The 26,553-nt window shown below is 35.4% G+C and overlaps 1 protein-coding gene across 1 annotated transcript in view; it reads right to left on the reverse strand.

The window, feature by feature from the left end:
* Positions 1–26,553, reverse strand: part of GFM2 (GTP dependent ribosome recycling factor mitochondrial 2) — a gene marked incomplete at its 5' end in the record, with an annotated part of 42,869 nt that overhangs the window by 8,001 nt on the left and 8,315 nt on the right. The window contains 12 exon segments of the mRNA NM_001133172.1: positions 1,069–1,207; positions 3,480–3,556; positions 7,293–7,482; positions 8,812–8,911; positions 8,996–9,136; positions 10,449–10,597; positions 11,982–12,062; positions 16,146–16,325; positions 16,575–16,635; positions 18,193–18,281; positions 21,160–21,248; positions 21,961–22,086. Of these exon segments, the coding sequence (NP_001126644.1) occupies positions 1,069–1,207; positions 3,480–3,556; positions 7,293–7,482; positions 8,812–8,911; positions 8,996–9,136; positions 10,449–10,597; positions 11,982–12,062; positions 16,146–16,325; positions 16,575–16,635; positions 18,193–18,281; positions 21,160–21,248; positions 21,961–22,086 (1,422 nt within the window).

The following is a 26,553-nucleotide window of genomic DNA, read 5'->3' on the forward strand; positions in this document are numbered from 1 at the left end:
GGTTCTATGAACTTAGACTAAAGACCTGTATCAGAAGCCTATGATTACAAATTCTCAGAAATCTTGTCCCCTTACCATACAGCCAGACAAGCAAGTTTCCTTGCCCTTTGCTTTTGTGGAAAGGACTTTTCCTAGTTAATTCTTTCCATAAGGATATGGCTCTCAAGCACTAGGTTAGAGACAATTACAGATTCTTCCAGAATAACTATAGCCTATAGTGCTGACTTACTTTCCCAGATTACTACTCCTGCTTCCTTTTTGACTTCTGGAAAATTCTATTACATTCTAGTCAGCTCAGACATTAAAAGTTGTTATTTAGAGTTCTCTAGCATTTTTAGTTTTTCCAGATAAACAGTCCAGAAAGAGAACTCCTCATGCTATTTGCTCCTGTATTCTGCTTAATTTTTCAAGTTTCAGTGAAATGTAACCATCAGTACTTTTCACAAACTAATGAGGAGCTTGAAAGTACCTGGTTATCCTAAACGTCTTTTTTTTTTTAAAAAAAAAAAAAACAATTTCCCACAAACCTGTCCACATTTTCTTCTTGGGGGTGAGCAGCAATAATTGTTGTCATGTTTTTTGGCTTAAGGGAACCAAGTTAAAATCACATGTAGAAAAATTATGAGTTTTTACATTTGGGAATAGAAGTATAAAAACTATACTTTCTCAAGATTACTATCAGCATAGAATAATCATATTTATTAAGTACTGAAACTGACTTTCTACTTTTACTTTATAGAGTAAAAATAACACATCGACTTCAAATTCTTAGACTAGTTCTGATAGTGAGGGCTGGGACAAGCCATCGACTTCAATGGCTTACTCTATTCCATGACCACTGAAAAGGGCACTTGGTTGATGAGTGGTCATCCAGGAGATGTTATGGCTGATAATGAAATAGGGCTTTCTGTATTCAAAACAAAATCCTAAAAAACAAACCCCACATACATAAAAACTGTCTCCTCTGATAGAAGACATTAGTGACTGTGAACACTGCTTTCAGCAACTAAATAGAGAAAGAAAGACAGAAAGAGAGAAAAAGCAAATCCTAAATGTTTTACTTTTTACCTGTGGCACGAACTGAGTTTAGGATGGTCTCTCGATACGCCACCTGGAGAGGCCCGAGATAGGTCTCCAGTCCATATTCCCTCTTGATTCGATCATGAATAATCTCTATATGTAACTCCCCCATACCACACAGAACAGTCTGGTTACCAGAGGAATGAAATAAAAGATTAAGGGTAAATTATATTTATTGCAGAATACTATATAAAAGTATGATGTTAATACATATTTATTTTTCATTAATTACAGTTTACTTTGTAATTCTTTTTGGCTCGGGGCTCTTACATCAAAATATTGCTTTTGACTTTTCTGACTGGAATAATGAATCAATAAAAAGTGAATTACCTGGCCATTCTCTCCTTCTTTGACAGTTGAATTATCTGCTGGGCAAGTGGCATCTGGCTAAGACTAATGATGCCAACACTCAGCTAGATACCAACACTTCCCAACCACAAAGCCAAATTTCTGGCCAATGGAAGATGAATATAATTGATGTGGACAGCTTCTGGGTGGTGCCTATAAGAGGAGGGTAAAGCCCCTTTCTTAATGAAAATGTAGGCAACTGTCATGACACATCAGAATGAGGGCTATACCTTGTAAATGGGGGGAATAACCTTTCTCAAAAACCTTTCCCAACAACATGGGCATTTCCCAATCATCCAGGGCACTTTACAGCTTTGTAAGCAGTCAAAACCTTCAGACTAGCTTGAACCTTCAAATGAGGGAGAAACTGACTTTTATCTTTTTTGAACCAATGAAGACTAAAGGTATTAGCGTATTAGCTTGGATCTATGGAAGGGACTGGAGACTAAAGGTCAACTACATGGACAGTATGATCAAGCCCCAATAATAATTCTGGCCACCAAAGGCTCCGGTGAGCTTCCCTGGTTGGCAGTACTCTGCCAAGAGGGTAACATGTCCCTGAGGATAAAGGAAGCACTGCAAATGTTTAAAACCCTCCCAGACTTTGCTTTATGTGTCTCTTTGGCTGATCCTAATTTAAATCCTTTGGCTGTAATAAAACTGTAATCACAAATTTAAAAAAAAAAAACACTTGGTATAGGACTGCTATACTTTAAGTTAAAAAGTGAACTATTTGGGGAAAATAGTTGTAAAATAATACAAATAAAATGACTTGTTTATAGGTATCTGTACATATATACTTGCAAAACTATATTATGCTGCATAACACATATGCAGAAGAACATATGTTTGGTAAAAAGTGTGAAAGGCTATTCACCAAGTTTTCAGTGGTTATCCTGCAGAATGAGATGGAGGAACAGAGAAAGGGACTTAATTCTTGGTAGATTTGTGTATTATTTGCTTTTTTTTTTAATGTGCCAGTTTTTATTTTATTTCATTATTTTTATTTATTTTTTTCAAGACAGGGTCCCGCTCTGTCACCCAGACTAGAATGCAGTGGTATGATCACAGCTCACTGTGGCCTTAACCTCCTTGACCTCCCAGGTTTAAGCAACCTTCCCACCTCAGTATCCTGAGTCGCTAGGACCACAGGTGCATGCCATCACGCCTGGCTAATTTTTAATTTTTTTTTTTTTTTTGTAGAGACAGGGTTTCCTTATGTTGCCCAGGCTGGTCTTGAACTCCTGGGCTCAAGCAATCCTCCCAAAGTGCTGGGATTACATTTCGATTATTTAAATAATAGTTTTTTTAAAATAAAACATTTCTGTTTTAATTACTGTTAATCATACTCTTCAGTATCAATTAAACTAAATTACTACCTCATTTGGCTGGCATTTTGGGAAAACAAAGTACTCCATGCTTTTCCAGGTTAACTAAATCAGTTTATCGTTTTTAAAGACAAATTTATAACCTTTTTAAGAAACTCCTTCTAAAATCTTATATAAACATTACCCTGTCCTCCTAAAAAGAGGATGCAGAATATAATTTAATCTTTTCTTGATTAATCAAAACATCTGTTCTACTGTGCTATATTATACAGTACAGTTCTGCACCTACTTTAAAACTCCACTTCCTCTCACATTGTTACACTGTAGTCTATCACTTCTCTCCCATTTTAGGTGTTTTACTGTCTTCAAAAGCACCTTCCAATCCTCCTTCTAGTATGCTTCTTTTATAAGCCTTAGCATAAAAGGCTCAAGGCTTTGTCTTGATTAAACCTTATTTCAAAATTTCACAAAAAGCTGTCTTCGGGAAGGGCAAAAAATGTTGGGAAATAGTTTATAAATGTGAAATGTAATTATATAGGGAATTAAGGAAAATTTGCTTATTTAGCTTGATAGTCAACATAAAAGCAGAAATTTGTATTATGAGAGAATTACAAAAGAAAGGTTTTTCTTTCAGGGCACAGACTTAATGTTTTAGACACGCACGCACGCACGCACACACACTCTTATAGAAAGGCTTCTGGAGTTAAGCAATAGTATACCTACTTGTCCAGAGTCAGGATCTAGCCTCACTTTCAAACTTGGATCTTCACGCTGAAGACATTTCAATGCATGTTCCAAATCTATGGGATAAACAACTGTTATCTTTACATTTCATTTTTTAAATAATTTATTATATGTTCTAGTGGGTAAAACAGATGGATAAGCAAACAAATTTTGAAAAAGAAATTTCGACCAGGTGTGGTGACTCATGTCTGTAATCCCAGCACTTTGGGAAGCCAAGACAGAAGCTTGAGCCTAGGAGTTCACGACCAGCCTGGGCAACATGGCGAAACCCCATCTTTACAGAAAAAGAAAAAAAAAAAAAAGACAATTTCAAACAGCCATACATACTGCAGAGACAAAAACAAGCTGATATAGTAATAATAATGGGAGGCTACTTGAGAATGAGTGGTCTAGGAAGGCCTCTCCAGGATGACTTAAGTAAAGACAGAAATGAAAAAACTATAAGCAAAATCCTGAAGAAAAGGAATCCCAGATAGAGGGAATGGCTATACAAGGAACAATCTGCTGTTGGGAAAAAGAGCAAGAAGACTAGCAGCTAGAGATTAGTGGGCAAAAGGAAGAATAGCATCAGGTGAGGAAGGTGATGTGAGGCAGGGATCATATCATGTAAGGTCTTGCAGGCCATGGTGAAAAGTTTGGGTTTGCACTGCGAAGCCACTGAAAGGTTTTAAGAGGAACAGTAACATCATCTGATTTTATTTTCCAAATATCAATTTAGGAGCTGACAAAAAAGTAAAATGCCTTCAGAAAAACTGGCAATAATGAAGTGCCAAAAGGAGGCTAAAATTACATCATGAATAAACAGGTACTAGTATAACTCTATGATGAATTATCACAACTATTGAGAAAATAATGTATATTTTAGATGGCATTAAGTATGCCATCTACAGTGATATTTTAATACACTCAATTAACTGATAAGTATACTCTCCCTCTTTTTATAAAAGAAATATGTTAGAAGTTCCACAGACAAAGTATAGCTAAAGAAAAGAGCTGAGCACTGGATTAATGAGCTAACCTATCAGTCACACATTCAAAATATCTTAGGTATACAAACCAGGCCTTTTAGACCCACACTATCCAAATGGTAACCACTAGCCATTTGGGGGTATTAATGTTATGAACTGCCAGGTGCTGTAAATGTAAAATAAACACCAGGTTTCCAAGACTTACTGTGAAAAAAAGAATGTAAACTATCTCAGTAATATTAATAATTTTAATATTATAAATATTCATTTTAATATTGATTATGTATTGAAATATTTCAATACATATTCAATATAATATTGATTATATATTGAAATAATATTTTGATATATTATGAAAATTTATTTCACCAGTTTGTTTGATGTGGCTATAAGAAAATTTTATATTACATATGTAGATCACATTATATTTCTACTGGACAATACTGTTCTAGACCCTTGACATCCCAAAGTGGGCTCCAAGGACCAGCAACACTGGTAACGCCTGGAGTCTGACAGAAATGCAGAATCTTAGGTTCTGGACCTACTGAGTCAGAGTCTACATTTTAACAAGAATCCCAAGAGATATGTATGCACATTCAAGGTTAAGAGGCATTATTGTAGATAATATTTTATTTTAAGCACATACAGATACTCAAGCAGAGTACATGCGTATGACACTAAGTGACTTTTGGAATAAAAATAACTTTTACTGTAAAATAAATTCATTTTAAAATATTTGCAGTGTTAGCATTGTAACAGATATCAAGGGTTATAACTGGACCATGGGGTAAGTACAATGAAAGCACAAAAAAGAAACATGTAGATCGGCTTGAAAGAAATCTAAGTAAGGGAGCTTTGGTAAATCCCTTCCTCTTGGGGGCTTAGGACCCCTAAGCTAATGCCCATTAATGAGACTTTGGATACCAAACTTTTTCTCCTAAAGCAGTTAAAGGCTTGAGTTCTTAGATGCAAAACTGGCTGGTGCAATATAACTGCAAGCCCACAATTTGAATTTAGGTGCTCATGCTGCATCTGAAATATAAAATGACTCTCAAATATATTTCAAAGAATCCATGGGTTACTTTGTTTGGGCAGCCCCTGCTCTTAAGTGCCTGGCCACTCCTGATACAACCAGCTTGGTTAACTTTGATATACTTAGGCAGCCAGATTCATCATCACCTGATCCTTTTCCACTAGAATAAAAACTATATCTAACTGGCCTCAGGGCATTTAAAGTAACAGAAAAATTGCTGTTAGGCCCATTTTAACTTAAATGCTATTCCTTCAGCAACTGGACACAAAAAGATTCAGTTTCAGTTTCCTTCGGTACTGGGGGCTGTCTTACATGTATACTCAGATTTCTTTCATGTGAACTCCATCTGGGGAGGTGAGCAACTGTAACCTCTACTGGGCTACGGATCTTCCTTCTTTCTCCCCACAGGGTCCTCAGGAAGACAAGGGAAGGCAATAGAGATTGCTTTTGTTCTCCCATAATCTGTGAGTCCAACTTGTTTTCAAAGGAAAGAGGGCTTCTAATGCCACCTCTAGAACCAGAAGGTCTGTCCTTAAACAGTCTAATATAGGAATTCAGTGAGAGCCTCATAAAGTGTGATGCTTGAGGTGAGACCTAAAGAAAGGATAAACATTTTCCAGGCAGGTTAAGTTCATGGGCTACTATTATAATGCAAGAGAGAACAGAAGAAAAGAAATAGCAATGCAAAAAAGAGCACGGTACCTTCAGGAAATCACAATTATTTTACTGTGGGAGCATAAGGTGTGGCTAAGTACTATAGTTTTATTTTAATTTGGGTTAAAGAAGAGGGTCAAAATGAAGGCGGAAGTTTCAACAAATTAAGCCAGGCAAGAAGGCTGTGGCAGAGACTACTAGCAGCCTTCCACTCTACTCTGCTGCTGCCTACTTAAAAGTCTGCTTTTACCAGACTTCCTTGCAACAGGCTGCCATATGTCTCAGTGCTGGCCAATGACATAGAAGAAATCTTAAGAGAAAAGGGGTATGTTTTCTTCCTTCCCCTTACTCCTTTCTGTTGTCAGGAACTCCAAGGTGATGCCCGAGGCTCCAGGAGCTATGCACTCAGAAAGGCAAGACAAAAAGATTAGAGCCTGGATCCCCAATAACATGTGGAGCCACTCTAATCCCTGACTACCAATTCAAGGCTTCTGTTATGAGATAGAGAGAAATAAATTTTTGTCCTATTAAAGCAATTGTTATTTGGGGGTTTTCTGCTATATGTAACCAAATCTAATTGGAAATTATAATTGGAATCATGGGTTTTACATACCACACTAAAGTCTGGATGTGTGCTAGAAGTAATGAGAAGCCACTGAAAAAAATCTGAGCTAAAATGCTAAAGAACAAAGTAACTAACAAAAGGTCAAACAAGATTATCCACAGTATATAAATATCTTCACTGAGTTCTAGAGGTTGAGGTAGAAAACAAGGTAAAACAGCATTTTTATACATGATGATGAGAAACTGAATCAGTTATGAATCAGTTACTGTCTAATCTAATATACTAGAAGGGCAGTTCTAAAGCCATTACTTAGAATCCCATAGATAGCACTACAAGAGTAAGGAAGAATATAATATGAGAAGAATGGCCAAGAAATAAGAGAAAAAAATGAAGGCATTTGTAAAAATCAAAACATCTTAAATAAAAAACAAGACCAACCACAAGAAATATTTACGAATATATTCAGATAAAATTTACCTCAATCACATAAGAAATCTCTTGAGGGTATATTTTAACTATTTTATATAAATTATCAGCACACTAATTAGTTGACACACTAAGACCATTTATACCTGGCTGCTTAGACACTGACGGGGGTTCTATGGTACAGAAGAAAACAGGTTCTGGAATCTCCACTCCAGCCAATACAAGTCTCTCTGCTTCACTGTTTTGTCTGTGCTTCTTTTCTCCCTCCCTTTCGGCTCTACGAGCTGCAGCTAATGCGCTGGACTTGGATGAGACAATGGTGTCTCCAGTGGCAGTCTGCAAGCAAACAAGATGTCTTGGAACAAAAGTGGCATTTAGCAAGCACTCATCTTCCACCAAGAACCACAATATAAGAAAATTTTTTTGTGGCCCTTTCTTTTCATCAGAACTTAAAAGAGAAATAAAATTCAAAAAGCTCATTAATAACTTTGCATAAGTAAAGCTAATTTAACTTGCATAAGAATTCTATCCAAAATACTATTGTAATAAATTCTAACAAACAATAAAACACACACACATACACATCCAAAATCATTTGGCAAAACAAATGTACCTTCCTAAATTTTCAATCATGACAAGACAGGTTAGGGAGAAGTCCGTTAGAGTGTTGTACTATCCATAAGAATTTATTTTTTTTTTTTACAGAAAATCTCCTATTAACTAAAATATATAATTAACCAGAATACCCTTAACTGTGCAGATTGCTGGCTTCCATGTAAAGCCCAGTTATCTTTTAAAAACTGTAATTTCACATTTAAACTTTTATATTGTGAAGTTCTGTGCCAGTTTCCTTCTCTGTAAAAACAATCCTACTGAAGCAATAGTCCCAATGTATTTGTAGAGCTTCTTCAAATACATACAAGGAGCTCCTGCCTTCAGGGAGACAGAGGGGACATTCCAATGCCAGAAGTCCAATAACAAACCTATAGGAATTTTCTACTGAAGGATCTTCAAAGTTGAAACTAATCATGAAGAGTTAAAATGTTTAAAATAACAATGTTTACTACATAAAGGTCAATGAGAAAATATTCTATTTAATCCATATAAATGAAATATCCTTAGTTTTAACCCATGAAAAATAAATACAGCATCAAGTATTTTCATCGATTCATCCTACAATTATCTATGGAGTGTCTACTATATGCAAGCACTGATCTATGGACTGTAGAGCAGTGAACAAAAAAGACAAAAAACCTTGCTCTCATGGAACCTTTACTAACAAAACATAACCTGATCAGTTATAAGTCTAGGTTAAATTATTTGCAATGCTCAAGATAGGAATAAACCCAATGGGAACAAAACAATATTTTATATAAACTTAAAACACACATATATGTATATACATATATATCCATAAACAGTATGTTATTTTACTTCGATTTGAACTATATGAATACAATCCGTCCTGTCTGTGGTTTTCTGTAATTTACTTTTCTTCCTAGTAAATGTATGAGATTCAGCCATGTTGATAAATATGCCACAATATTCTTTATTCTACTACTGATGGACATTTGGATTGTTTATGGGTTTTTGATATTACAAGTTGCTTACTTGTAATTAAACATTTAAGCTGTTATTTCCTAGAGAAATCATTTGGTCACTTACATGTTTAAGCCCAACGGTCAAAGCAATGTTACCAGCAGTCAATGAAGGGATTTCTACATGTTGGTCAGCAAACGGCAAAAGCAGACGACTTATTCTCTCCCTGTAAAATCACAATTTTATATTAGTAAAAGTATTTTTAAAGAAGTGAGTACAGTTTTATAAAATAACCTAAGCTTCTACTTACGTGCAGTTTCCATTAATATTATGAATGGCCAACTGGGGTTTTATTGTGCCTGAGTAAATGCGCATAAAAACCAGTGGTCCTCGCTGCTTGTCATGGAGAACTTTAAATGCCAATGCGCATAAGTCATCCTTATACCACTGCCTATAAAATAAGCATTCCAAAAAGGCCTATAAAATACACTTCCCATAACTGCAGAAACTTAACCTTAATGTCCCCAAAGATCTCTTTTATCTTCTAGTAGAGCTACTTAGAGCCACTAAATAATGTCTTTGTTACATAACTCTCTTCTTCCACTGACTAAATTACTCAATGGAGATCTTACCATTAATTCCTCAAAACTAAAAATAACGGATTCTCTTCCAAATATTACTTCTATTTGTGAATAATTTCATTGCCAAGAGCTCTCTCCATGAAGGCTATACCTGGGAATATCACACCACTTATCAAGAAATCTGCACAGGGTAAATAGGTACTTTCCAATTATTGCTTTTATGCTCTCCTTCCACTTTCTGTTCATTACATAATCATAAAAATCTATACTATAAACTTGAAATTGTTCACATAACCAACACTCTTAACAGAATGATGTTCTTAAACTGGTAATCACTGATAAGTTTTAGAATTGAGTTCTCCTGCAATTGCCAAATTTTGTGCATCTAAGGAGAGCTCCACATTTTCATTAGTTTCAAAGGAGTTCCTGACTTAAAGTAGTTTAAACACTTCTATGACAGAACTTCTCCAATCTTATTCCCATTCCCTCCAGTTTTTAACTTTACTGTTCTTTGTGCTTTACAAATCATTTAATTCTTATAAGAACACCATGAGATAGGTCCTATTCTTTGCATTTTATAGATAAGATGTTAAGCAACTTGGAAAAGCTAGGATTTAAATCCAATAGTACAAAGCCTGTGCTCTTCACCATCATGCCTCTCCAATTTAGAGATATGAAAAGTTATTAATGTCAGGATTAAGATAATTAAAGTCCATTTCTCTGCCATTTTACACATTGCTTACTCAGATTTTAAAGGACTTATTACTTAAGTACAAAGCTTTTAGTGACAATAGGAGTAAAACAATGACCTTTCTTTATAGCCACAAAATATTTTGAGCTTATGAAAAATCCTGAAATCTAGATGAATATAAATATAACTATAGAATATTTAACAAACATCCCCAGGATATCACTTTTCTAAGACTAAGATGGCAGGGTCAACACTTATACTTTTACACAGTGAAAAGACATACCTCTTAGCTCTATCTGTAAGACATCTCTTTTTACGAGATGAAAAATATTCCTTTCAAGCAAAAATTACTATGGTTCCTTAATACATCATTTGCAATAACACTCACCATTATTATTCAAAAATGGTGATTTAACTACTTTTCATAAAAGTATTTGCCTACTTGTTTCTTCAACGCCATAGAATTTTAATATATGTGATTGCATACTTACAGAAATTCACAGTTACACTCTTCAGGTGAAGGCAAGTACATAGTAACAGCATCTAACAAGGGCTGTATCCCTTTGTTTTTCAGGGCACTTCCACAAAGCACAGGCACTGCTGTCTGAGCTAGCGTCACTCTATGTATTGCAGTCTGTAGCTACAAAGCAGAGATACAAATAAGCATTTATTTTGTGTACTGGTCTTGGCCAGAAGCTCAAAATTAGAGGTTTTCTCTAACCAGCCATATAAACAGCACTCCTCATCAAACCTTCGTCATTTTGTTGGCTTAGTTTTTAACGCTAATCACTACCTGGATGTTAGATATTTATTAGTCTGTCTCCTATTCGCTAGAATGTAAAATCCATATGAGCATTACCCCTGGAAATACTGCTAAATTCCCAGCAACAAGAAAAGTGGTTAAAATAGGTGCTCAAAAATATTTCTTGAATAAATGAATATACTTGTGATTTAACCTTGATAGTCTAACAGAGGAACTGATCATAAATAAAATATGTAAATCTGAGTTACCATTTCTTCAAATAAATTAAATCCATATTAAACAAAATCCAAGGGAAAAATGAGAAATCCAAGTAGGAAAATTTTTAGAAAGATTTCAAAAAAACAAGAAAAGCTTGAGTGTGTTTGCAAGCTATTATTGGTGGGTCAATTCTACTTTAGATTGTGAGCTCTTTAAAAACATAAATCATGTTATGTGAAGATAGGGTACAATAAATATCACATTTAAACACTCAAAAATAAAGTTTCAAAATTGACATTTCATTCAAAAGAAAAAATCACTTTTTTTCATTCTAACTTATGAGTGGCTCAAAAATATGTTTCAGCTCTTGTGTTTTTAATTATTTTAATGAATACTAAGTGAATTTGCTAGGCTCATCTTTGGCTCATTTTACAGGTTATTACTTAGAAACACTTTGCTTGGCAACTCTTATGTTTCATAAAGAAAAATAAACAGTAAATTTGCCAAATTCATGGGGAAAGTCCCTGGCAGAACAAAACACAGTTTCCTTCAAGAAATCTGTCATAATTCAATTACTATCAATATTTTAATTGCCTCTTCTCTGGCTTACTGTATGTCAAAAGACAAAAACAAAGAACTGTAATGAGTTTCCATGAAAAATTTAAAAAGATTCAGAAAATAATGTTCTCAGAAAAATGGTAATTGTAGTAGCCTGAAACAACAGTAAATTTTAATGTAAACTTTCTGTGATTTCCCTGAACATCCTTAGAGGAATTATCAGGATGAAAAGACTGCAGAGAATGAGTAGTTAACTGATGCGGACTCAATAGAAGTTAAACAGATTCAATTTTTAATCTTGTAAAGTATGTATGAAAGTAATAAATCACTGCCATTAAGTATTGTATTAGTAGTGACTTTAACTTAATGTTCTCCTAACTTTAAATTTACCACTTTCTAATAATATGCACGGTTTAAAAAAAAATACACACACATCAAAGGCAGAGAAATCAAACTACATCCAATTAGTAAAATTTTGCCAAAGCTACCGAATAATAAAATTTACCTTTTCAGCTGGTAACAAATCAAAATTCTCACTAAATTCTTCTAAAACCAAGTCAGCAAATTCATCATCCAAATCTGCAACCTATAAAGAAAGGTTTTAGAGTTCTATAACTTGCATTTACTTTTATTAACTTGTCCAAACACCATAAACAGACAATATTCAAATATTTCAAGACAGCTACCTTACCTAGGCCAAGCAACTCTTCACTTCTGCTAAAGAGATAAAGAAAAATGTTTTTCTTTGAAAGGAAAAGAAATGGAAAACTAAAGATACTATTAGGAGTTTCCTAAATTCACAGAAAGCCAGAGTCTGATAAAGCATCTTAATTAAGTGCTGTCAGTGTGCTCAAAAGAAATCAAAGAAAATATGCAACTTACAATGATAGCACATACAATGGATTCGCCTTTCTTAGATAAATTTGGAGGTTTTAGTTTATAAAAAAGTTTCATCTGGTTTTCCTCTAATATTCTGAATGTTCACCAGATCTCCCAAGACAGTCAAACTAAGAGAATTAGTGTTGCTGTAATCCCGCACTGAAGAAATACATTTATGTTAGGGAAGGGAGGCGTAGGCAATATTTCAATAATATAAATGCAATTGTCTATTTCACATTCTTTTTATAACCATCCGCCTATACGAAATGGAATCATTCAGCTGACAAATTAATAAAACAGCTTCAAAAGCGTATAACAGTACAAGGGAGCAAAACATTCAAACTTGGTAAAAAAAAAAAAAAAACCACACTGTTAACAGGATTAAGTATAGCAGAAATGTACCTAACCATCTTTCTGGAAAGCATTATATGTGATGGTTAAGCTCAGCTTCTGGAATCAGACTACCTAGAAATGGTTCCACCACTTACCAGCTTGTTCAAATTTTGGTCAAGTTATTTCACCTCTCTGCCTTAGTAACTCACAGAGATGATAGTAGTATCTACTTCTTGAGGCTGTTATAAAGATTAAATAACCAATTCAAATTATGCTTTAAGAATATATGCTAGTGTATAATAAGTATTAGCTATTATTACTGTGCACCTTCAATATTGGAAGTTGATTCTATTCCACACTAATCTTATCCACTAATTTAAAGGAAAATTTTAAATTATGGCAAAATATACACAACATAAAATTTACCATTGTACTCTTTTTTTTTTGATACGGAGTCTGGCTCTCACCTAGGCTGGAGTGCAATGGTGCAATCTCGGCTCACTGCAACCTCTGCCTCCTGGGTTCAAGCGATTCTCCTGCTTCAGCCTCCTGAGTAGCTAGGATTACAGGCGCACGCCACCACGCCCAGCTAATTTTTTTGTATTTTTAGTAGACACAGAGTTTCACCATGTTGGTCAGGCTGGTCTTGAACTCCTGACCTCGTGATCTGCCCACCTCAGCCTCCCAAAGTGCTGGGATTACAGGCATGAGCCATCGCGCCCAGCCCACTGTACTCTTGTACAGTTCAGTAATGTTAAGTACTTTCACATTATTGCACAATAAATCTCCAGAACTCTTTTCAACTTGCAAAACAAACTCCATACACATTAATTAAACAACACTCTATTCTCTCTGCCCTTCCCCAGCCCATAGCAACTACCATTTTACTTTCTGTCTCTGAATCTGATTACTCTGGATCCATGGATTTGGGTTGCTTCTACCTTTTGGCTATTGTGAAGAATGCTGCTAAGAACATGTGTGTGCAAATATCTCTTTGAGACTCTGTTTTCAATTCTTTTGAGTTATATACCCAAAAAGTGGAACTGTTGGGTAATATAGTAACTCCATATTTAATTTTTTGAGGAATCGCCATATTGTTTTCCATAGTGGCTGCAACATTTACATTCCTACCAACAGTGTGCAAAGTTATAATTCTCCACACCTTTGCCAACACCTATTTTCTGTATTTGACAGTAGGCATCCTAATGGGTGTGAAGTAGTCTTATTCTGTAAATTTTATACATACTTATGTGTTTCTTATAATTAGCATATTATTAGCTACTGACAGTCTCAGATTCTTTCTAAGATTTCTGTCACATACTATCACATCCTAGAAGACCACAAGACATGGGCAAGTGTGTGTTGGCTCCTCAACTAGATTACAAGATCCTTCCTAAGTTTATTCTTATAGCTCTTCTGTATTAAAACAACACAAAAAAAACTCAAAGAGGAATGAATTATTAATAAACGTCAATTCCACTTTTATATCTTCTATGCTCCCCAAATTAAAAAAGCAGTATAACAAAGCGGGTAAGAGCTTTAGCTCTAAACTGAGATTAACCTGGGTTCAGATTCTAGCTCAGCCACTTTATTAGCTGTGTGACAACTTTTTTAAGCATTTGAGCTGCTGTTTCCCCATCTGTAAAATGGGGACAGTATAAGGTTCTTGTGAGGGTTTAATTAAAAAGTATACGTAAAGCACTTAACCTAGCACACAGTAGGCCCTCATTAACTCAATAACAAAAATAACAATTATTATGTTAATGATAAAGTTGCAATGATTACTACATACAGTCAGGCATCAGTTAGTGACAGGGATAAGTTCTGAGAAATGTGGTGTTAGGTGATTTCGTCATTCTACCAACATCATAGAGTGTACTTACATAAACCTAGATGGCATAGCCTGCTTTTACACCAAGGCTATGGCCTATTACTCCTAGGCTACAAATCCGTACAGCATGTTACTGTACTGAATACTGTAGGCAGTTGTAACACAATGGTAAGTATTTGTGTATCTCAACATAGAAAAGGTACAGGAAAAATATAGTATTATAATCTTATGGCACTGTCAACATTCATGTCGTCTGTTGTTGACTAAAATGTCATCATGAAGTACATGACTATACTTCAAAAAAAAAAAAAAAAAACTACGTAAAAAAGATGGGTGAAAAAAAATTAATGCTGACAAAATTTATTTGGACCAATTCAATTTAGAAGTGAAAAACCAAGGGCTCTGATTCAAATGTTTTTCTCTACCAAAATATTCAAGAAATTAAGATATGTTTTACTTATTGCCGTTTATACTAACAATATAAAATTACAAATATTAACAATCTTGCTATTTTGAAGATTATAATTTTGAAGGTGGATGAGGCCAAGAGCTATATACCAACTATAAAACTGACGGTTTTAAAATTTTCTAAATAATTTGACATCTGGTGAAAGGTAAAGTAAAAGACATGCATATCCTTTGACCTAGCAATGCTACTCCTTAGTTTAATCCTAAAGAAACTACTGCCCATGTGCACAAGTAGATACAGAAATGTTCATAGCCACATTGTTTGTAACAGCAAAAAAGAGAAACAACCTCAAAGCCCATCCACAGGAGAATACCCAATAAAGTGTGGTAAAATCATATATTATAACAATATACAAGATTGAAATGAATAGACTATAACTACACATATTTGCAACATGGATAAAGTTCCAACAATGTTGAGCAATGTCATAAAATACAAACAATATCATTTCATTTATGTAAAGTTCAAAACATGTAAACCTAGGTTCTTTAAGGATTTATGGTAAACTAAAGAAAAGCAAATGAGGCCCAGCGCAGTGGTTCACGCTGGTAATCCTAGCACTTTGGGAGGCTGAGGTGGGCGGAACCCCTGACCACCTGAGGTCAGGGGTTCGAGACCAGCCTGGCCAACATGATGAAACCCCATCTCTACCAAAAAAAAAAAAAAAAATTAGCTTGGAGTGGTGGTGTGTGCCTGTAATCCCAGCTACCCAGGAGGCTGAGGCAGGAGAATCGCTGGAACCTGGGAGATAGAGGCTGCAGTGAGCTGAGATCGTGCCATTGCACTCCAGCCTAGGCCACAGAGCAAGACTCCGTCTCAACGAAAAGCAAATGAAAGAGAAATACTGAAATAATAATTTGGGGGACAGGTAGATGATTCGTGGGACAAAAAGATGAACACAAAATGGCACATAGCGTTTACATTGTATTAGGTATTATAAGTAATTTAGAAATGATTTAAGTATAGAGGAAGACATGAATAGGTTATATGCAAATACTACATCATTTTATATCAGGGACTTGAGCATCTGCAGATTTTGGTATCCACAGGAGGTCCTGCAACCAATCCCCCAGAGATGCTGAAGTATGACTATATTCTATTTCTTAAGATGAGTGGTGCACACATTGGTGTTCATTTTATCATTCATTATACTTTACTTGTTCAATTAAGGCATTCCTTGCTTCAGTTGTTTCCTTCAGCAATTCAGGATCATTCATTTCCAAGAGGGGCTTTCTCTCAAAGTCTTTTCCATCATTTGAATTGCAATTCCAAAGAAGTTTTTCTTTCGTTACTACATCCACCACTCCTTTGAAAGTTTTGGCTTCACCAATTGGTAACTGTAAGTCAGAGTGAGATTAACATTATTAAATGATCACTCACTGAAAACTATATTGATGACAAGTCTTTTCTAATTGTACCATTTTCCCCAAAATGTCTATTATCACCATTACTATAATCTGTGGCTATTTCTATTTATACCCCAACTTCTTCAAAAATGATTTGAGACAGCTTTAGAAATGTATATATTGTCACAAAATAAATTAATGAGGAAACTGAGAAGAAGCTGATGCTATTAACCAATTTACCTGTAAAAGCAAAGGCTTTGCCTTTAACTTCTCTCTGATGCTTTCAACTGCATACTTAAAGCTGTAGAAAGCAAAATAATTATAGTTAAAAACATGGTTAAAAATTATTTACCAAAGGTATCAAAAGAGGAAAAAAAACTCTTTCAGGTTTTAAGAACGTTTTCTAAAATTTTAACCTACTTTATTCTCCTTAACACTCACTATTTAACAGTTTTCCATAGGAAAATGTCTGGAATAAACTTTTATGTCAATTTCAGATATCAGTAATTACCCTAATCCAGCCACAGAGCTGTTTAGGGTATTATTATTGTGAGCTTCGCATAACTATACTTTGCAATTAATATTAAAGGAATTGATCAAGGTAACATGGATAATAAATTGCAGTTGGGATTCCAATGCAAGATTTGTGATAAGCCAAGGATTCTTTCCTCTACAACTAGGTTTGCTACCATACAAGGCTACCAGCTTTCCTCCAAAAGCCTGCCTAGTCTTTGGCATTCTTCATATCGTATGCTATGCTATTCATTTCTATGCTAACACTGCAGCTGGCTACCTATAGAACACATGCCATCTTTGGCACACAACCTGATTTATACATACATGCAGGTCATTCCAGTCCCATTGTTTTTTCAGAACCAGCCTATTTTCCAGTCATCTCCCTCCCCATTGCCAAAGGCACTGTCTGACAATAAATAAGTACTTCCATCTACCACAAGGAACTCCAAGCAGAAAAGGGTCAGAACTTGAGGCTAGTACATTTTAAAGGTTGCTGGGCTATTACTAATCAAGACAAGGTTCTTTAAACAAACAACCTCAGAATTACTATAGAGAAGGAGATAAACACAAAGCATATTAATTACTGTGTAGTTTTAGGGGAGGTATAGTTTATGTTTCATTTTTGCCATTCTCCCATCACAGGCCACAATCTCTCCCTATCACATTTGTTCTAGAATTTTTAATATTCTTGATTCTCTCCCTTTCACATTCTCTCCAAATCTTTCAAATATTCTTGATTCTCTGAATTATGTTCTCAGAACAATGCATCCACCATTCTATAAGTCTCTGACCATGACCAATACATCTCAGCATTAACTCTCTTCTGCCCTACATGCAGGTCTTACAGCATCTACATTCTCCTCTTCCAGTTCTTTATTGACAGTATCTTACCCAGTAACTAAGAAAATCAGAGAATATGGAAGAACACCTTCAAATGCAGGAAACAATTCTCTATTCTCTATCTTTAGCGATGATGGGAAGCGCCATACCTTCAGCAATATAGGGACTATACCACAGTTCTAAAGAGAATCAGTGGAATCATCAAGAAGCCACTTTGATCCAGAAATATGATTCAGTCTCTCTATACTAGAAACAGGATGATTCACCATCTATCAGCTATTAGTCCCAAATTGTTATATAATCTATGGCTGTTATATAATTGTTATATAATCTATTAGCTGCTTTGAATTTTTTTATGGGAATAAACTGGGATTCCATGGAATATTTATACCCTATAATACAATAGGAAAAAAAATAGCTATTTCTAAATTTAAGTTACATTTCATTAAAAGCTCAAATTGTAGTTTCACCCTAATAAGCCAATAAAACACATTTCAAATACCTTGCTCCAGTTTTGTCCATCTTGTTTAAAAAACAGATTCGAGGTATATTGTGTTTATCAGCTTGCCTCCATACTGTGAGAGTCTGGGCCTAAAGCAAAGATGAGGGAAAAAATACATACTGAACAAAAGTAACTATGTTACCAGACCTGGAATGAAGAGATCCAAAAATCTACTGTCAGATAAATTGGGCCCTATTCTAGCAGAGAATTAGTACAACTGCACTTATATTTCTAGGGTCACTCTTTAGCTATCAAGTTAACACAGCCGGGAATGTGATGAAGTGTGAAGGGGAGTGTGCTTCAAACCACTTGAGAATACTCTGGGTGAACTAGGTGGCCACACAAAGAGAATTAACACCTAGGAGATACTGAGAATCATGGAAAGTGAACTTAACTGAGAATCAGGAGACCTACTTTTTGTTTGGCTTCACTTTTCCTAGTAAATGTCATATGACACTGAACTCATTTAATGTCAGGTTTCTGATCTATGAAATAAGAATTTTGCCTTAATTATTTCAGACACTTGTTTTGAGGTAAAAGAAATATAGGAGTGTACTATAAAGAAGCCAGTTTATTTTTTAGGTAAAATTTATATACAATAAAATACAGATATTAAGTGTATAGCTCAATGCGTTTTGATAAAAGTACGTTTGTGTAACTACTACCCCACTTAGGACATAGAACATTAAATTACTCCTGAAATTTTTCTCACCCCTGTCTCCTATAAGCAACCTGTCCTGATTTCTGTCACCATAGCTTCAGTGTCTTATTCTTGAACCTCATACAAAATAGCATGGCTTCTTTGGCTTAACATGTTTTTAACATTCATCCACATTGTTAGGTATATCAGTTCTTTTTAATTATATATACATACCAGTTGGTTTTCCTATCCACCTGTGGATGTGTACTTGGATTGTTTCTAGTTTGGAGCTCTTATGAATTTAGCTGCTATAAACATTCTGAACATGTCTTTGGTGGACAAATGTCTTCATTCTCTTGGATAAAGATATACGAGAACTGCTTGAGTATATTTAAACTTTATAAGAAAATTCCACCAGGTGCGGTGGCTCACGCCTGTAATCCCAGCACTGTGGGAGGCTGAGGCAGGTGGATCACTTGAGGTCAGAAGTTCAAGACCAGCCTGGCCAACATGGTGAAACTCTGTCTCTACTAAAAATACAAAACTTAGCCAGGTGTGGTGGTGCACACCTGTAGTCCCAGATACTCAGGAAGCTGAGGCACAAGAATCGCTTGAACCCGGGAGACAGAGGTTATAGTGAGCCAAGACTGCACCACTGCATTCCAGCCTGGGCAACAGAGTGAGACTCCTGTCTCAAAATAAATAAATAAAATAAAATAAAAAAACTTCCAAATAGTCTTCCAAAGTAGTTGCATTATTTTGCAGTCATTTTAATTTTTTTTGAGACAGGGTCTCACTCTGTTGCCCAGGCTGGAATGCAGTGGTGCGATCAAGGCTCACTGCAGCCCCAACCTCCCCGCTGGGCTCAAGCAATTCTCCCATCTCAGCCTCTGGAGTAGCTGGAACGACAAGTGCACGCCACCACACCCAGCTAATATTTTTTTGTATTTTATAAAGATGGGGTTTCGCCATGTTGCTCAGGCTGGTCTCTAACTCCTGGGCTCAAGCGAACCCACCTGCCTCAGCCTCCCAAAGTGATGGGATTACAGGTGTGAGCCACCATGCCTGGCCTCTATTTTGCAGTCTTATCAACAATGTGTAAGATTTCTAGTTGTTTCACATCCTCACCAACATTTGCTATCACTCTTTTTAATTATAAACATTCTTTTAGGTGTGAAATTGAATCTGTGATTTTAATTTGCATTTTCCTGAGGACTAATGAGATTATACATCTTTTCATGTGCTTACTAGTCATTCACATGTGTTCTTTTGTGAAGTGTCCATTCAAGTTTTTTGTCCATTTTTTTCTGGGTTATTACTGATTTATAGTTCTTCATATAGTCTGGATACAAATCCATGGTTATAGATATGTACTATAAATACTTCAGTATTTATTTCCCAAGAACAATCATATTCTCTTATATAACCAGTACTATTATTGCATTCAGGAAATTTAATATTTGTATAATATGTTTATCTAACATTACAAGTATTTTCTCATATTCCTTGTGTTTTTAATTTTTTTGTTTTAATGAACAGCTGTAATTTTGATAAAGTTCCAGGAATCAACTTTTGTTATTTATGTTTCGTGTTTCTTATGTCCTCTAAGAAATTTTTACCTACCCCAAGGCTGTAAAGATATTTTTCTTCTAGAAGCTATGTATACATAACTTAACACTGTGATCCACTCCAAATTAATTTTTGTGTATGATGAGGTATGTGTGTGAGGCGTGGGGGGTGAATATCATAAATTTTCAAAGAACAAAAACATATTGCAAGTCAAAACAAAAAACTCCCACCATCCCACTTGCCAGCTAAAAGCCCATCCATTGTTTAAAACAAGTGCCTTCTCCTTCATGAATTCAGAAACTTCCTGTTCAAGCATATTTCAGTCTTGTAAGTAATGCAATCTGTTTGAATGATTAAGCGTCAAATTTATCTAAAGTTATAACAACCGAAAAATGGAACTATTAGGAAATAAAGTGACCCAGAAAGAAACAGAAATAACAGTGTATAATCAATCTCACACCACAGTGTCTTCTGCCAGAATCCATGAAACTATGGCAGGCTAACTTGCTAGCTCGAAAGTAAGGTAGAATCTCTGATCCCTCAAAGTTCTTGACACTAGCTTTCATATTTCTCCTTTTACTATGAAATATCTGAGATTACATATAGATTACATCTCAATATAAATTGATTTCCTTTTACCATTATTTGATTTATGTGAACTTACCAAATAGATGGTTACAGTTAACTAAATTTGATATATTCTACTTTTTAAAAAATCATGCTGTTCTAATTCCCTTTACTCTGGCAATATTATTTACCTCTACACCAGCAGAGGCATCAAATACAGCCACTGCACCATCCAACACTCTTAGGCACCGCTCAACCTCCAAGGTAAAGTCCACATGACCTAAGAAAAAGATAAGACGTATAATGCCTTCTTTTTAACAAAACCATCATATGAACCAGCAATCTCACATCTCACTCCTAGCGGGGGTGTGTGTGTGTGTGTGTGTGTGTGTGTGTGTGTGTGTATCTAAAGGTATTGAAAGCAGAGTCTCAAAGAGCTATTTGCACACCCTCCATAGCAGCAACTGGTAGACAAAAGGTGGAAACAACCCAAATGTCCACTGATGTATGAATGGATAAACAAAATGTGATATATACAAACAATGGAATACTACACAGAATAAAAAAGAAAATATTGTAGCACATTGTCACATGCTACAATATGAGAAAATTTGAGGGCTTTATGCTAATGAGATAAGCCAATCACAAGAGGACAAATACTGTATGAGTCCACTTACATAAGGCATCTAAGCTAGTCAAATTCATAGGTATACAAAGTAGACAGTGGTTAGCAGGGGTGGAGGGAGGGGGCAAAAGGGAATTGTTGTCCAATGAATATAGTTTCATTTCTGCAAGATAAAAAAGTTCTGGACATCTGTTTCACAGCAATGTGATTATACTTAACACTATTAAACTGCACACTTAAAAATGGTTGAGATGGTAAATTTTGCAACACGTTTTTTTACCACAATAAAAAGCAAAACAAAAACCCCATAAAAACAAAAAAACTCCAAATGACGCAGCATCTCTGTATTACTGGAATAGTACCATACCTGGTGTATCAATTAGATTGACTCTATAACCTTTCCAATCAAATGTAACAGCAGCTGATTGAATAGTAATGCCTCTTTCTCGCTCTTGGGCCATGAAATCTGTCACTGTGTCTCCATCATCAACATCTAGCCAGGAAAAAAGACGATACAGTTTAGTCTTAATAGCAAGTGTATTTTATTCGTGCTCAGTATCTACCTGACACAGTTTAATCTGCCTTAAGAAAAATCTTTCCTAAAATATTTGGTTTAATAGAGCCTTTACTCTTTCACTAAGTAAATCCTCATGGTAGAAAAAGTTTTTCAGCTAGATTAGTAATTTTGCCATAAAAGGAATTTTTCATCAAGACGAAAATCTTTTAAGTTTACTGAACCATATACTTCTTTTATTTCTTAATAGCTTAACTATCATTACCCCCTTTTTATCTGATGTCCCTCCCTCCTGATCCCTAACTCACCTAACACATAAAGACTCACATAAACTTAAGGTAAAGGGGGGAAAAAGATATTCCATGCTAATGGACACCAAAAGTGAGCAGGAATAACTGTTCTTATATCAGACAAAACAATCTTTAAAGAAGCAGCAGTTAAAAAACACAAAGAGGGATATTATACAATGATAAAAAGACTAGTCCAACAGGAAAATATTGCGATCCTAAATATATATGCACATAACATTGCAGCTCCCAAATTTATAAAATAATTACTACTAGACCTAAGAAATGAGATAGACAGCAACACAATAATAGTGGGGGACTTTAATACTCTACTGACAGCACTAGACAGGTCATCAAGACAAAAGGTCAACAAAGAAACAATGGACTGGCCAGGCGCAGTGGCTCATGCATGTCATCCCAGCACTTTGGAAGGCTGAGGCAGGCGGATTACCTGAGGTCAGGAGTTCAAGACCAGCCAGGCCAACATAAAAATACAAAAATTAGCCAGGCATGATGGCGAGCACCTATAATCCCAGCTACTTGGGAGGCTGAGGTAGGGGAATCACTTGAACCCGGGAGGTGGAGGTTGCAATCAGCCAAGATCGTGCCATTTCACTCCAGGCTGGATGACACAGCCAGACTCCATCTCAAAAAAGAGACAATGGACTTAAACTATATCCTAGAACAAAAAGACTTAATAAATCTTTACAGAACATTCTTCCCAAAAACTGAAGAATATATATTCTATTCATCAGCATGTAGAACATTCTCCAAGACAAACCACATGACAGGCTACAAAACAAGTCTCAATAAAGTTAAGAAAATCAAAATTATATCAAGTACTCTCTCATATCATAGTGGAATAAAACTGGAAATCAACTCCAAAAGGAACCCTCAAAACCATGCAAATACATGGAAATTAAATAACCTGCTCCTGAATGATCATTGGGTCAACAATGAAATCAAGATGGAAATTTAAAAAGTGAAATGAAAAGCTGGTTCTTTGAAAAGATAAATAAAATTGATAGACCATTAGTAAGATTAACCAAGAACAGAAAATATCCAAATAAGCTCAATTGGAAACAAAACAGGAGATACTATAACTGATACCACAGAAATACAAAAGATCATTCAAAGCTACTATGAACACCTTTACACGCATAAACTAGAAAACCTAGAGGAGATGGATAAATTCCTGGAAATATACAATCCTCCTAGATTAAACCAGGAAGAAATAGAAACTGAACAGACCAATAACAGTGAGAAGGAAATGGTAATTAACAAGTTGCCAACAAAAAAAGTCTAGGACCAGATGGATTCACAGCTGAATTCTAGCAGACATTCAAAGAATTGGCACCAATTCTATTGATGCTATTCCACAGATAGAGGGAATCCTCCCTAAATCATTCTATGAAGCCAGTATCACCGTAATACCAAAAGCAGGAAAAGACACAACAAAAAAAGGAAAACTACAGACCAATATCCCTGATAAACACAGAAGCAAAAATCCTCAACAGAATACTAGCTAACTGAATCCAACAGCATACCAAAAATATAATCCACCATGATCAAGTAGGTTTCATACCAGGAATGCAGGGATAGTTTAACATCTGCAAGTCAATAAATGTGATATATCACATAAACAAAATTTAAAACAAAAATCACATGATCATCTCAATAGACTCAGAAAAAGCATTTGACAAAATCCAGCATCCCTCTATGATTAAAACCCTCCTCAAAATTGGCATAGAAGGGACATACCTTAAAGTAATGAAAGCTAACTATGACAAACCCACAGCCAACATTATACATATATGTGTATACAAATATACATATATGTGTATATACATCTACACATACATACACACCACATTTTCTTTGAAAATGCATATCAAAAGCACAATGCAATACCACCTTACTCCTGCGAGAATGGCCACAATCAAAAAATAACAGATGTTGGAGTGGATGTGGAGTGGACATATACACCACATTTTGTTTATCCACTCATTGATTGGCATTTGAGCCGGTTCCATATTTTTGCGAATTGTGATGTTATAAACATGCGTGGTCAAGTTATCTTTTTCGTATAATTATTTCTTTTCCTCTGGGTAGATACCAAATAGTGGGATTGCTGGATCAAATGGTAGTTCTACTTTTAGTTTTTAAAGGAATCTCCACACTGTTTTGCACAGTGGTTGTACTAGCTTACATTCCCACTAACAGTGTAAAGTCTATATATATATATACATACACACAAATATACACACCATGGAATACTACTCAGTCATAAAAAAGAACGAAATAATGGCATTCACAGCAACCTGGATGGAACTGGAGACCACTATTCTTGGATGGAATTGGAGGCCAGGATTCTAAGTGTAGTAACTCAGAAATGGAAAACTGACATCATTTGTTCTCACTCATAAGTGGGATCTAAGCTATGAGGATGCAAAGGCATTAGAACGATACAATGAACTTCGGGGACTCAGGGGAAAGGGCGGGAGGGGAGTGAGGGATAAAAGACTACACATTGGGTACAGTGTACACAACTTGAGTAATGGGTGCACCAAAATCTCAGAAACCACCCCTAAAGAACTTATGTAACCAACCACCTGTTCTCCAAAAGCCTATTGAAATAAAAAATAAAATAAAATAAGCCTTAGGGGAGAAAACGGTTAACCTAGTTGCTTTTTAGAATATAAAGTCTAAGATTATCTTTAATTATAAATATAATAAACGAGTTATGATAAAGACATAAAATTAAGGGCAATCACAGAGAAAATGTGTGTGTATATAAAACAGAAAGAACATTCTATGTGGGTTCTATTTTTATATATTCAGTTTCTTGGCATCATAAGATTGTGTACATGTCTAGTTTACCTTACTATGAGAGCAAGGTCTTGATATTCTCCTTTTTAACTGTAAATAAGTTATTGCCATGACTTTTGTAGATGATTTTTCAGCTTAGTGACTATAATTACTGTAAAGCTTGATTTCTTCTTGTTATAATAAACTGCATTAGTTTGAAATAAATAAATAAAAACACATGGAATATTATTCAGCCTTATAAAAGGAATCTTCACTAGAGGCCACTTTGAGACCAGCCTGAGCAACATACTGAGGCCCTGTCTCTACCAAAAATACAAAAGTTAGCCAAGTGTGGTGGCACCTGCCTGTAGTTCCAGCTACTCAGGAGGCTGAGGCAGGAGGATCTCTTGTGCCCAAGAGTTCAAGGCTGCAATGAGCTGTGACTGGGCCACTGCACTCCAGCCTGGGCAACAGAGCAAGATCCTATGTCTCTAAAAAAAAAAAAAAAATTAAAAAATTAAAAAGGAATCTTGACACATGCTACAACATGGATGAACCTTGAGGACATTGTGCTATGTGAAATAAACCAGTCATAGAAAGACAAATACTTACGATTCCATTTATATGAGGTACCTAGAGTAGTCAAAGTCATGAAGAAAAAAAAATAGAAGGGTGGTTGCAAGGGACTGGGGAGAGGGGAAAATGGGAGTTGTTTAATGGGTATAGAATTTCAATTTTGTAAGATGAAAACGTTTTGAAGATTGGTTGCACAATAATGTGAATATACTTAACACTACTGAAATAGTTAACACTTAGAAATAGTTAAGATGGTAAATTTTATGTTTTCTTAACTACAATTTAAAAGACAAAAGATAACTTGGTTAAGGATTCACAAAATCCTCTTTGACATGAGAATTTAACTTCTGGTTACTTTTTTTGGTTCTTTTCTTCTAGAAGCCAGATAACAGAGGTATGTCAACTACGTTCCTAGGCAATGTAACTTATGGAAAAAATAACTTCTGATTGGTAAACTAAATCTGAATTGCGAAGAACTATAAATGAATTATATAAGTACCTTATGGAGATACCGAACTCTGGGCTTCCCTGGGTAGCCAGGTGTACCTTAGGTGACACCTGGAAGCTATGCCTATGAAGTTATAACAAGAGATATTCATTCCTATGGGGCATGAATCTTCTAAGCTAGGGTGGCTCCTGTGAATCTTGTCACCTTGCATCTAATCTATTACTCTGGGGCAGCCAAAGAAGATAGCTCCCAGATAGCTATGGGAACTGCTATAAGAACTCTTCTAGAAAGAAACACTTAATGCTGGTCTGTTGGTAAGCTGTGGTT

This window comes from Pongo abelii, chromosome 4 (assembly GCF_028885655.2).
Source record: "Pongo abelii isolate AG06213 chromosome 4, NHGRI_mPonAbe1-v2.0_pri, whole genome shotgun sequence".
NCBI lineage: Eukaryota > Metazoa > Chordata > Mammalia > Primates > Hominidae > Pongo > Pongo abelii.